The sequence below is a fragment of the Natator depressus genome, chromosome 5 (genome assembly GCF_965152275.1).
Source record: "Natator depressus isolate rNatDep1 chromosome 5, rNatDep2.hap1, whole genome shotgun sequence".
Lineage (NCBI taxonomy): Eukaryota > Metazoa > Chordata > Testudines > Cheloniidae > Natator > Natator depressus.
In genome coordinates this window covers 76901765-76916594 of record NC_134238.1, presented here as the reverse complement: position 1 = coordinate 76916594, position 14830 = coordinate 76901765, and the positions used below count along the sequence as shown (strand labels likewise).

Genomic DNA, 14830 nt, shown 5'->3' with positions numbered 1-14830 from the left:
GATATGGGGATTTATCACCCCAAATATGAATATCATTCCATTTCATCAACTTCTTTTGAGGTTTGTGGACAGAGATAAGAGGGCTCCAAGCAGGAGCTATCCTGGCTCTGTCCACGCCCTGCCCTGCGTTGAGATTCCCTGCATACCCAAGATGTAACTTGCTGTGTAAATAGTCATATATCTGACAAATTTCCTTCTGCTTTCATTCAAATACCCAGTGGCTACAGTTTGGCCATGGTCATTTCAGTCTTGAGGAAGGTATTTTTATTAATTTTGAATTACAAATATTTTTAGCTCAGGCCATTATCTTCTGATCCCACTGCGGATTACCGAAAGAAATTACCCCATCTGCTCAAGAAACTCCCTGAAAAAGCACAGGAACAGATCTGTGCAGACACATGCCTAGAACCCTGACCAGGGGTATTCTGTTTGCTACCCAAAATCCATAAACCTGGAAATCCTGCACGCCCCATCATCTCAGACATTGGCACCCTAACAGCAGGATTGTCTGGCTATGTGGACTCTCTCCTCAGGCCCTACGCTACCAGCACTCCCAGCTATCTTTGAGACACCACTGACTTCCTGAGGAAACTACAATCTATTGGTGATCTTCCAGAAAACACCATCCTGGCCACTATGGATGTAGAAGCCCTCTACACCAACGTTTCACACAAAGATGGACTACAAGCTATCGGGAACAGTATCCCCGATAATGTCATGGCAAACGTGGTGGCTGACCTTTGTGACTTTGTCCTCACCCATAACTATTCCACATTTGGGGATAAAGTATACCTTCAAACCAGCGGCACTGCTATGGGTACCCGCATGGCCCCACAGTATGCCAAAATTTTTATGGCTGACTTAGAACACGCTGCCTTAGCTCTCGTCCCCTAACACCCTTACTCTACTTGTGCTACATTGATGACATCTTCATCATCTGGACCCATGGAAAAGAAGCCCTTGTGGAATTCCAGCATGATTTCAACAACTTCCATCCCACCATCAACCTCAGTCTAGACCAATCCACACAAGCGGTCCATTTCCTGGACACTACTGTGCTAATAAGTGATGGTCACATAAACACCACCTTATACCGGAAACCTTCTGACCGCTATACTTACCTACATGCCTCCAGCTTCCATCCAGGACACACCACACCATCCATTGTCTACACCCAAGCTCTAAGATACAACCACATTTGTGCCAATCCTTCAGATAGAGACAAACACCTCCAAGATCTCTATCAAGCATTCTTAAAACCTCAATACCCACCTGCTGAAGTGAAGAAACAGATTGACAGAGCTAGAAGAATACCCGGAAGTCCCCTACTACAGGACAGGCCCAACAAAGAAAATAACAGAACACCACTAGCTGTCCCCTTCAGCCCCCAAGTAAAACCAGCGCATCGTCAAAGATTTACAACCTATCCTGAAAAATGATCCCTCACTCTCACAGATCTTGGGAGACAGACCAGTCCTCGCTTACAGACAGCCCCCCAACCTGAAGCAAATACTCTCCAGCAACCACACACCACACAACAAAAACACTAACCCAGGAGCCTATCCTTGCAACAAAGCTGGTTGCCAACTCTGTCCACATATTTATTCAAGTGACACCATCATAGGACCTAATCACATTAGCCACGCCATCAGGGGCTCGTTCACCTGCACATTTACCAATGTTGTATATGCCATCATGTGCCAGCAGTGCCCCTGTGCCATGTACATTGGCCAAACCGGACAGTCTCTCTACACAAAAGAATAAATGGACACAAATCTGACATCAGGAATCGGAACATTCAAAAACCGGTAGGAGAACATTTCAACCTCTCTGGTCACTCAGTACAAGATTTAAGGGTGGCAATTTAACGGTGACAGAAAAGTTTCAAAAACAGACTCCAGCGAGAAACTGCTGAGCTTGAATTAATATGCAAACTAGATACAATTAACTTGGGTTTGAAGAGACTGGGAGTGGCTGGGTCATTACACATATTGAATATTTCCCTATGTTAAGTATCCTCGCACCTTCTTGTCAACTGTCTAAACGGGCCATCTTGATTATCACTACAAAAGTTTTTCTTCTCCTGCTGATAATAGCTCATCTTAATTAATTAGCCTCTTATAGTTTGTATGGCAACTTCCACCTTTCTCTCTCTCTCTCTGTGTGTGTGTGTGTGTGTGTGTGTGTGTGTGTGTGTGTGTGTGTGTACACACACACACAATCTTCTTACTATATGTTCCATTCTATGCATCCGATGAAGTGAGCTGTAGCCCCCGAAAGCTTGTGCTCTAATAAATGTGTTAGTCTCTAAGGTGCCACAAGTACTCCTGTTCTTTTTGCGGATACAGACTAACACGGCTGCTACTCTGAAACCTATGAAGCTGTTGTGTTCAACAGTATCTATGCAACATGGTTTTTTAAAAAAAGTCTTTAGCACGTACATAATTTCAGAAAGAGGTTTTTTGAGAGAGTTTTATTCCGCCTGTAGCAACTTGTGGGGAGGGATAGCTAAGTGGTTTGAGCATTGGCCTGCTAAACCCAGGGTTGGGAGTTCAGTTCTTGAGGGGGCCATTTAGGGATCTAGGGCAAAAATTGGGGATTGGTCCTGCTTTGAGCAGGGGGTTGGACTAGATGACCTCCTGAGGTCGCTTCCACCCCTGATACTCTATGATACTGCTCTTCATACCTTTTTGGAAAATTCAAGTATCCAAGAAAGATCATATTCCATGTTTAGTTCTGGATGTGAAGATTGAGACCTGTTGAACTAAACATCTTGATTCCACCTTAAATCTCATCTCACTGTTATTGCTCCACCATAATAGGCTAGATGGGATAAACTCGGTTCTTCAGCTTATGATGGATTGAGGAAGTGCATTATCTGTGGGCTATGCTTGGACAGTAAGATATTGATATCTCTGGTCCATAACAGGCAGGTGAATTAGAAAAGAGTTAGATCTGTGGCCAGTATGTAGTAATGTGAAGGTCATTATTTAAAGTGGTGGATGACTATAGTCCATATTGGAAATATAGAAATCAAGGAAGTGAAAGTAATACTTCATAGATATGAGCCATAAAGAGTGGATCCAAATGTAATGAGAATTTATTAAAACTAGTACTAACGGTTGTAATGAAGACTTCCGACTAAAGATCATAAATCTATCTATTACTGCATTCAAAGATGTTTTAATTTTAAGCTCCAAAGAGTAAAGAGGGAGTTGCAAGCACAGCACGAACGAAACTTTCAAGAACTGCAGGATTCTGTGCGGCGAGTCAAAGAAGAATGTGCACATCAAGTTGAATTGGAGAGGTCAAAGATCAAACAGCTGGAAGAGGACAAGGTCCGCCTGCAACAGCATGTAAGTAAAGAAATTAAATTACCTTCCTTCCTGCTGTGTTGAGTGGAAATAAATATACAAATAACATTAAAAAGTTGTGTATTTAGACACAAGCACGTTCTGGCAACTTGGAAGTCAACACTTTGGTCCCAATCATTCAATGAGCTTGATGCAAGTATAGAGGTCCACCTATAAGAAGCTTATTGCAGGAGCAGGGCCTTTGTTTTATCATTTAGGTGTTTTAGCATTATGTGCTTTTTGAGGCTGAAAACCAAATTGAAATTATGAAGGTGTATTGTATTTGGGAGTGATGCTGCTGAAGTGTAGTGTATATTTCCAAAATTTTGCTGAAGCAATTAGAATTTATTAATGACATCTCTAACTATCTTGACTGTTCTCTTCATTTTTCAGCCCAATTGTAAAGCAATGCTACTTCAGTGTTAAATATTTGAAAATGGAAAATAAAATTTTGAGAATACATTATTCTTTTCACTCAGCATAATTATCTTTCTATCATGTGAATAGGGTAGCAAACTTGTTGACTGTTCCAAAGGATGTTGGTAACAGAAAAATAAAGCATGTTTTCTTTTTAATTTTAGTAGCATTATTCCTAACAGTTCATGTTTAGCCATTTTACAGCTCTCTCTTAATTATTGTCACTGGAAATACACTGCAGAATATTGCTTAAATATTTTTCAGTGTGTTTAGCTCATTTGAATGTTTTTTTCTTTAGTTTTTTTCATTTCTTAACATTAGAGTTTATGCATTGGTAATCCCACGGTAGCACTAACTAATGAAGAGATCTCTCTGTATCTTGCTAGAGGAATCCTTTGTATAAGAAACAGCTGGATTTTTTACAATTTTGTCCTTTTCAGTATGTCTTTAATTTTCATTTAGCATTATCTTGGTTTTAAGATTTTTTTTCATATGAAATTAATGTGAAAAGTAGTATCCACTGTATCAAGCTTTAATGTAAATTTTCCATTGTGGTGTTGAAGAGATGTTGACAACCTAGAAATAGCCCAGCTGTTGAGTCAAAAATCATTGACTTTTGATTACAGGTATGACATCTGTTGTATTCATATTTGATCATTTAAAAATTGAGTCCACATTCAAAACTCATTCTGTTGCATTCAGCCAGCATTTTAAATTGTGGATATATCTCACGAGCATACATTTCAATTTTCCCATAAATCATATTAACTATTTTTATTTAGACTATTTAAACTATTTTTGCAATATTCAGAGCATGAAATACTTTTGTACAATTATGGGACCTGGTCATGCCACACCTCTGTTCATATTCTAAGTTAATATATTAGTTCACAATCAGAGGCCAAATCAAGCCATAGTTTGGGACACTGAGGGCCATATTCAGACATGATATGAGCAAGTTCAACTCCACTGATACCACATCTGAATCTGTCTGTTAGTGTACAAAGCTAAGATCTGATGATCCTTAAATTTAGCCCTAAAATTCATTAATATTAGTAAATATGAGTGTCACAGGATCTGCACAGGTTTCCTCCTTCTCTCCCCTGTGCTTAGGCTGGCAAAATAACACCGCCTTCAGATGTTTCACCCTTGTGCTTTTATTTGCAGTGCCACAGTGTAGTCCCCTTTATCCCCCAACAGTTATCCCCTTTCTAATCCATTCCAGGGTCTCCTGGCCCGTGAGGCTCCCTTCCTGTGGTGAGGAGGCAGAGCTGTAGCCTCCTGTCCCCTCCCAGGCTAGCCTCCCAACTGAGTTTTGTTCAGGACTTTTATAGCCCTCCAAGTCTTCAGCCTAGCCGTTGCTGCTTAGCTCAGCCTATTGCAGTGAGCCAGCACTCATCAGGGCCCGCAGCTGGGCTCCCTGCTGACTGCTTTGAGCCACTGCATCTGGCCCCTCTGCCAGAAAGCAGGGCTTAGCCAGCATTTTAGCAGGGCATTCAAAGGGTTTTACCCCTGCCCTGCCACAGTGATGAACCAGAAGACACAATAATTAGTAAAATATTAGTTGCCACTCTGAATGTCCCATGTATTTTTTCCTCAGCAGAGTAGCATAGTGCTGACCACCTGCCATTCTCCTTATACCACATACATCATACCTATCAGTCCCCCTGAAATTCACAGTGGACAAGCTTATTGCATCCTGCTGGCACTCACGCACGTTTACACCAACTGGATTCCTCTTCCACCGCACTTGCTGGATCTTGAAATTCTGGTTTTGTTACAGCAGTGTGTCCCCAAATTTGCTCAACCTAGTGCATTGCTTTCAAGCTGTGCTGGTGCGAATTTGCCTGGATACATTGATTGCTTGAAGACCAAGTGCTGTCTTGCCCCAGTGACACTGCCAGTGGCCTGGTGTTGGTATAAAGAAATAATTCATGCTACTCAGTTTCCTTCAGATAAGTATCAGTGATTTTAGTAATTAAAGAATGACACCCCAAGAAATGCTTCGCTACATTCAGGGTAGACCTTCCGTGCTTCCCAGATATTTTTATGGCTCTTCTAATAAATGTAACCTAAAGCATGAAAAACTAAGAAAGCTTTTGCCTTTTCTTTGCCTAATGTTGCAGCGAATAGGAGATGAGAGGTCTGGCCCATAGTGTCTTTGTTTAGTGCTAGCTAACTGAATCTGGACAGCTGTAACCCCATGCAGGATCTTCATATCCACTAGGGTGGGCTGCTTCATTTTTCTGACCTATTAAAAGGCCTTTCTTTGTGTCTTCATACATTTGCCCATTTAAGATAGTTGTTGTTCAAATTCTTGATTTCTCATGCTTGAAGAATTCTTTCAAAATAGCATTTTAAATGACTGTCATGCAGTGTATTGTGGATGAAGGTGAGCCCAATCATTTTCAAGAATAGATATTTGGGTTGTCGTCTTTGAACTGTTCTATTTTAGACCTACTGAATAACGGAATCCTGTTTGACACCTTAGTATATTGTTTTGTAACACGTGGCAGAGTCTCGTTGACTGTTTGCACAGCATAGGCATCTAGTCTGAGTTTGGTTACAAGAGGTGTCCACAGTTCTCCTAGAAGTGGTTCTCAGGTCTTCAAAAACAAGCAAGGAATTAGACATTTGGTGCAAATGTTTTTAGCATTACAGGCATTTCCTCACAACCGAGCCAGTTAGTTGCCTTGTGGATGGTCAACGTATATATGCCATATTTACAAAGGAATTAGTAGGAATAAAAAGAGAGATGGTATGTTAACTGTCTTACTTTTATGATGATGGGCGATCACTCGTTACTGAGTATGATGATCTTCCATGGGAATTATGGGTCCTCAGGTGGATAATAAGGCCAATCCTTGAACCATAAGTTCTATTGCAGTGAGGGCAGATGTTTTCAGACTCAGCAGGAGGCTGTTGACCATGACTAGAAGCCAGTCTCTTCCTTCCTTCTGTGCCTCTTGTCCTTTTCAGCTTGTCAGCAAGCAAGTTCAAAATGCAGGGGACCATCATGTAGGACTTAACTCCATTTTAAGCAATCCTGGGCAAGTGTCAATATTACACTTTTTTAGGTTGTTCCGTTGTCCACCCACATTACGGTACCCTTCTTTCAGCTGAGAGAACAGGACCTGTTTTGGGAGGCAATGGTCTGGCATTCGGACAACGTGACCAGTCCAGTGGAATTTCTGACGGATGATCATTGCCTTGATAGTGGGTCTTTGCCTCTTCCAGGACACTAATATTGATGCACCTGTCTTCCCATTTTATCTTCAGAATCTTACGAAGGCAGCGTTGATGGTGCCTCTCAAGGACTTTCAAGTGGTGTCTATAGGTTATCCAAGTTTCGGACCCGTACAACAGTGTTGGGAGAATAATGGTTTGATAAACAAGCAGCTTGGTGTCTGTTTGAATGTCATGATCTTCAAAAACCCTGTGCTGTAAACAAGAAAAAGCTACACTGGCACAGCTCAGGCGATGTTGAATTTCTGCATCAATATCTGCCTTGGATGAAAGATGACTTCCAAGGTAGAGGAAATGATCAACATTCTCCAGTGCCACTCCATCGATTTTGATAGATGGGGCATCTAGTACCTCATTTGGAGAGGGCTGATAGAGCACGTTAGTAGTCTTGATATTAAAAGTGAGATCAAGACATGCGTAAGCATCGGCAAAACACATTCAAGATAGATTGAAGATCTTAGAGTGGGCAAAGATTGTGTTGTCCTCAGCATACTGAAGTTCACCAATAGATGATGTGGAGATCTTACTCTTGGCTTTCAGCCTGCTAAGCCTGAACAGCTTTCCATCCATTCTGTAAATTTCAATGCCAGCTGTAAACTTCCCAGCAACTAGGTAAAGAATGACGGCAATCAAAACCGCAAACATGGTTGGAATGATGATACAGCCCTGTTTTACTCCTCTTTGTACTTTGAAAGGTTCACTCTGGTAGCCAGTACTGCTCCGGTCACTTTCATGTTATCATAAATACATCAATGTCCTAAAATTGCTTCATCAGGACATCCAGTCTTAGAGAGTCCAATCCAGAGGGCATGGCGATTCACTGAATCAAAGGCTTTAGTTAAATCAATAAAAGCCACGTACAGTGGTTGGTTTTGCTCCCAACACTTTTCTTGCAGCTGCCGTGCTGTGAAGATAATATCTACAGTTCCATGACATGGTCAGAAACCACTCTGTGACTCCGGTAAAATTTCTTGATGACGGGGCAGAAGGTGAGTTGCAAGGATCCGTGCCAGAACTTTGCCTTCAATGGCTAGGAGGGAGATACCACGATAATTTCCACAATCCGCTTTATCCCCTTTCTTGAAGAGGGTAACAATTAGGGCATCCCTCATTTCACTGGGTATCTCCAGATTTTAAGGATAAGCAGGTAAAGCTGCTGAATTAGCTCTGGTCCACCGTCTTCAAAGATTTCAGCAGGGATCCCATCTAGACCTGCTGCCTTGTTGTTCATCTGCTTGGTGGCATTGTGTACCTCATACAAATTAGGAGGGTCTCAGAGCTCATCCCTCTATGGTCGTTGAGGGATTTGCTCAAGGATTTCATCTGAAACCACAGAATTATGGTTAAGGTGATCTTCAAAATGTTCTTTCCAGCGAGAATTGATGGCTTTGTTGTCCTTTAGAAGTGTGGTTCCATCCTTAGAGCAAAGAGGATTCATACCATGACAAATAGGCCCATAAACAGTCTTGGTGGCACTAAAAGAAACCGCATGTATTGTGGATATGTGAGAGATGTTGGAGTTCTTGGGCTTTCTCAGTCCACCATTTGTTCTTGAGTTCTCTGGTTTTAAGTTGGACTTCTGCCCTCGTGTTGGCATGGGCTTCTCTTTTTATATTACAGTTTGTCATTCTGATAAGCATGAAATGCCATTCTCTTCTCATTAATGAGTTGCTCAATTTCAGCATCATTCTCATCAACCAGTTCTGATGATTTCTGGTTTGGTAGCCTATGGTTTCCTCACAGGCATTGATTATTACTGCTTTCAACTGGCTCCAGTGTTCCTCAATTTCTTCTGGAAACTCTGATGGGAGCTTTTCTTCTAAGACTGCTTGGAAGTGGTCACGCTTAATAGGGTCTTTCAAATCTTGAATCTTCAGCTTGTGCCTGACCTGCTTCTTTTGCAGCCTCCATTTGGGAGCAATCTTAATTTTCATTGTGGATTGAATAAGGCAATGATCAGTCCAACAGTCATCAGCACTTGTCATTTCTCTTGTGAGAACTACTTCACTATGGTCTTGGGCACAAACTATAACGTAGTCGAGGAGATGCCAGTGCTTTGACCGTGGGTGCCTCCAAGATGTTTTGAACTTTTCCTTTTGACCGAAGAGAGTATTTGTAATAATTTCATGTTCAGCACACTTGGTCAGGAGCAGAATTCCATTTGAATTGCTTTTGCCAACTCCTTCTTTCCCGATTATTCCCTTCCACAGATCTGAGTCTCATCCCACACGTGCATTGAAATCCCCCAGAAGGATGATCTTGTCTTCTGTAGGGGTCTCCGATAAAATGGTTGCCAACTGAGAATAAAAATCTTCCTTTACATTCTTATCTGCATCCATTGTTGGTGTGTCTCAATTGGAGTGTCATAAACCATTCATTGATGCCAATTGGTACCTCAGAGACTTAATAGTAGAACAGACAGAGGATAATTGCACAGTGGAGGTGAAACTGTTCTGTAATGTTACAACAGGGGCGAAGGGGGGAAGGATAGCTTAGTGGTTTGAGCATTGGCCTGCTAAAGCCAGGATTGTGAGTTCAATCCTTGAGGGGGCCATTTAGGGATTGGGGGCAAAAATTGGAGATTGGTCCTGCTTTGAGCAGGGGATTGGACTAGATGACCTCCTGAGGTCCCTTCCAACGCTGGTATTCTATGATTCTGATTCTATGAATGGCTGTGAATGTGGATGTCGGCTGCAGCAAATAGAAGATCTCCAATCATCATGGCCCATGCCATTGGTTTCAAGTCCTCTATGTGTCAAGGATAGTGTGGTGACTGTTGTGCACCAGTCTCCCCCCTTTAAAAGAAGTTCCACACAGGCATTTTCCGGTTTTTGGGAAAAACAACATTGCACAAGTCAAAAGTCCGATGGCGATCGGCGAGTGGTAACAGGAACAGGACAGTGAAATCCAGAAGTTCCTAGTTACAGACCGACACACAGGCGGTGGGTGTGATACAGTCGTCTTGCTCGAGGATTGAAGCGGGTCGAGCATCTAAGCAGTCAGATCCACTCTGCTCACCCCACATGGGGAGGGGGTTAAAAAAGGTACCCTAAAAATAGTCTTGCCTCTGTTTTTCCTGGCGGGATAGCCACATCCAGCAGGATAACCACCTCAGTGGTCGAAAATGTAAGAAACTCTTCAACTTTGGAACTTGGAACATACGTACCCTGATGGACAACACAAACAGCAACTGACCAGAGCGATGTACAGCCATTATTGCTCGTGAATTGAGTCAGTTTAACATCGACTCAATTCATTAGCTGCTTTTCTGAAACTAGAAGAGCTAATGAAGGACAGGTGAGGGAGGGGAAAGGAGGATACACCTATTTCTGGAAGGGAAAATCTATAGATTAACTCCGATTGCATGAAGTGGGCTTTGCTATAAAGAACTTTTACAGTACGAGTATGATGAATTGTTATCAAATGACGTAAATGAAAATGACTGGAAGCTAGCTGTCTCCTCGGGTTTTTTTGTGTGGTTTTTTTTTTTTTGGAAGCACTACTGACTTCTGATAATATTTCTATACAAAACAATAGACAAAATTTTAAATGTTGGATACCAAAATGTGTTGAGCAAATGGACCCACATAAATAGATGTATTAATGCAACAATTTCATGTTTTTAACCAAAATGAATAATTTCCCCAATATTTGGTCCTAAACTGCTAAGCTAAAAAGAGAACCCATGGAGAGAGTTATATTTACATGTTAAAAGTGAATCAAAATCTGACAGTTAGAAATGCTTCATTTCCATTAATGAAGTGAACTGTGTTATTGAAGTAATCTAATTGAATAATTTTCTTAGTTAACTGACTAACTTATATCATTACTTTATATACTCCTATTCCCAGTAGGTAATTGAAACTCTTTTGCCAGGCATTTTTTTTAACATTGCCACTCCGGTATATTGAAAGTGCTAGTTACTTAAAGATATGACTTGCATAGTTCTTTTGATGGCGTGATATGGTCATACGTTGCTTAAAACAGCATCTTTGAAATTATCCATTTTTATCTAGACAGCAAAAATCCTGTCTTCCTGCAACTCTGCAAGTATACTGTGAGGGCAAAGGTGCCTAACATTTCAGTCATTTGTCACTGAAGTCTTGCTGCTTCAGCCTTTTAAATCATTATTTGGCTAACCAAAATATTATTTATTTCCTCTTCCAGACATTCCTGGACAAGCTATACTGGTGAGGTTGAGTCAATAGTAAACTTCATATAGACAATACGAATATAGTTGACTTAAAAAAAAAAAAAGCCGCCATGAGTACAAACTTGATAAAACTGCACTGTTGGTTGTAATTCCATAGAATTACCAAGTCTCACTTGAAAAATTTGAACAGCTATATTACATGTTAGTCTTTATATCAGAGGGAAATAAACTTTCTTTCCTGTGTAACCAAAACTTTCCTTAAACATTATTTCTGTTATGCTCTCTGTATATCCCATAATCAAGAATTCATTATTTATGAATGTGAAGCTTTCAGTGTCTGTTTGATATCAGTTACTTGACTGAAATAAAATGTTAGGTCCAGAGGCTAATTTAAGTTCTGACACTCATTCCATCCCCTGTGAATGTGTCTTATTGTTAAATTAATGTATTCTAATGGATTTTATATCTGGGTGTTTTTAATGTAGTTTTATGAAGCAGAAAACAAGTATAAGATTTTGGAAAAGGAGTTCCAGCAGTACAAGGAACAGCAATGCAGCAAACCAGAAATCCGGTTACAATCAGAAATAAATCTGCTCACATTAGAAAAGGTACCTTTTAGACTTTACTGATCTTCCATAACTGTGTTTTCATTATTGATGAAGATGAAAGAATAATCTGCTTCCAAGATGAAGTGGGTTAATCTCCATTTTTTTCGTCTCTTCCAACAATTTCTTCAGCCGCTAAATATTTAGAACCTATTTGTAGGTGAAAATGATCTTGTGTAATAGTTTTATAAAACTTTTTTGGACAGTTTTTGACTATTAGAAGTCAACATTTGACAACAATTAACGCATTTATATCCACTTCTAAGTACAGGGGAAACTAGAAACTTATATACCACTTGGAAAATGCTTATGTTTTAGAGTAGCAGCCGTGTTAGTCTGTATTCGTAAAAAGAAAAAAGAAAAGGAGTACTTGTGGCACCTTAGAGACTAACCAGTTTATTTGAGCATGAGCTTTCGTGAGCTACAGCTCACTTCATCGGATGCATAGCATAGTGTGGAAACTGCAGAAGACATATACACACAGAGACCATGAAACAAAACTTCCTCCCACCCCACTGTCCTGGACAGTGGGGTGGGAGGAAGTTTTGTTTCATGGTCTCTGTGTGTATATGTCTTCTGCAGTTTCCACACTATGCTATGCATCCGATGAAGTGAGCTGTAGCTCACGAAAGCTCATGCTCAAATAAACTGGTTAGTCTCTAAGGTGCCACAAGTACTCCTTTTCTTTTTTCTTTTTGCTTATGTTTTAATGGCTACCACTGTAGTTAGAATTGGGGGACTCTGAAGAGCAAAACCTGGGGAGAAAAAGAATTGAGGGTTTTGAATTTCCTAGCTTTTGTTAAGGTAAGTTTAAGATGGACATTCCACTATTACTTTTTAAAGAGTGCTCCAGAAAGAAGTCCCTTTGTTTGTTTACAGAACAGAAACCACATTTGTATTAACAATGAAAACTACCCCATTCAACTCCTTCAATGAGTTTCAACACTAGATAGAATGGCACCAGAACTAGGAGTGAGAGGGTAGTTTAGTCTGTGTTTGTTTGGTTCTTTGCATTCTTGCTTGACTACCAGTGAGAGTGTTCATTTCCCATCTGGACACTTGTTTACAGAGATTTTAACTGAAGCCATCAACTTATTTTAAATGGGTCACTGAACAGCGGTCATGTAGTGACTACTTTATTTTACTACTGACTTGAGCTGGTTTCTAAGAAGCAGTGACCATATCCTTGCTAATCCACTGAACCATCGAGCCCCAGATATTCTGTTATCAACTCATGGCAGAGGGGCATGTACATTGGCCAAACCGGACAGTGTCTACGCAAAAGAATAAATGGACACAAATCTGACATCAGGAATCAGAACATTCAAAAACCGGTAGGAGAACATTTCAACCTCTCTGGCCACTCAGTAAAAGATTTAAGGGTGGCAATTTTGCAATAGAAAAGCTTAAAAACAGACTCCAACAAGAAACTGCTGAGCTTGAATTAATATGCAAACTAGATACCATTAACTTGGGTTTGAATAGAAACTGGGAGTGGCTGGGTCATTACACATATTGAATCTATTTCCCTATGTTAAGTATCCACACACCTTCTTGTCAACTGTCTAAGGGCCATCTTGATTATCACTGCAAAAGTTTTTCTTCTGCTGATAACAGCTCATCTTAATTAATTAGCCTCTTACAGTTTGTATGGAAACTTCCACCTTCTCTGTTTGTGTATATAGATATATCTTACTATATGTTCCATTCTATGCATCCGATGAAGTGGGCTGTAGCCCACAAAAGCTTGTGCTCTAATAAATGTGTTAGTCTCTAAGGTGCCACAAGTACTCCTGTTCTTTTTGCGGATACAGACTAACACGGCTGCTACTCTGAAACTTTAATACTTCTGTATATCATGATAAACTTCTATGATAATGTAGATGATTCATAATTCTAAAGCAGTGGCATTTCACATTTACCTTTCATTTTCTTTGTTTGAGTTATATTCCATCCCTAGAATAGGAATAGTCAGGAAAAAGATTGAACTATTTTATATTTGAACCATGTCTTATCACAGATTGTAGAGAGCACTCCTTCCTGGCCACCCACTAGGACTTCTCTGAGGGGAATCCAAACCTCTACTGCTATGGATCCCTGGGGTGTTTCAAGCTCCTGGAGCCTGAACACAGTCCAGCACTGCCCCAGTCTTGAGGTTCTTATGCACATTCTCAAGGTTCAGACCTTCTGTCTGAGTGTTGGAATCTGCTGTCCAAGCGCCAAGGCCCTTTGCATTCAGCACTGGCCCCAGACTTCCTAGTACTTAAACACAACCCCTTCCAGGACTCCACCCCAACAGATGTGAAGCTTTTGGCTTACAGTTTAACTCTGTCAGGGCATGCAGTAGTTGTGAAGCTGTCAACACACGCACCCATTGCTTCATCTTACGTCTTTATGCTCTTTTTACTTAGCAGATAAAGCACAGGAGAGTACAGCTCATACAAAACAATAAAAAAATTTTAAACACAGTGTCCCTCACTAGCACACTATTCTCTTGGGAGTCTTTGGGGGATCCATCTGTGTTCTGTCAGGCAAGCAGACTGGCAAGGGCCTCCTCCCCTGCCCTCGCGCCCCCCACCCCCTTGCCTGTGCTGACCCAGCACCAGCCTTCCTCATCTTAATCTGGTGCAAAAAGGCTTTCTCTCCAGTTCCACCAGGAGAGTCCCTTTATGGGTTGCTGATGGTGTTTATCTGCTTCTTTTAGTTCTCCAGGCAACTTTCCATTTCTCTCAAACACCACCCACATCCCCCTTTTCAGACAAGAGGAGGACATATCTCTCTCAGCTAGAGCTAACCCGTTGTTCCAAGATGTTTTATGTTGAATAGATGATTGGGTGCGCATTACTCACCATTGGTTCTGGCCTAGCAGAGAGATTACACAACTTTGCTAACCCATGGTGGAATCACATACGTAGGCTTTCCATGACCCAATAATTATGATACAATTTTACGAAATCATCCACAATTCAGAAATGATAAACTCAGCCATTCTGTTTGTATCACAGCTTGTCAGATAAGATGAGAATTGAAGAATTTATATTGAAACATGGACAGAT

General features: G+C 40.9%; 1 protein-coding gene across 1 annotated transcript in view; it reads left to right on the top strand.

The window, feature by feature from the left end:
* CEP120 (centrosomal protein 120) overlaps positions 1-14830 on the top strand; it is a 72440-nt gene that overhangs the window by 40017 nt on the left and 17593 nt on the right. The window contains exons 16-17 of the mRNA XM_074953033.1: positions 3195-3356; positions 11655-11777. Of these exons, the coding sequence (XP_074809134.1) occupies positions 3195-3356; positions 11655-11777 (285 nt within the window). The remainder of the gene's footprint in view (positions 1-3194; positions 3357-11654; positions 11778-14830) is intronic.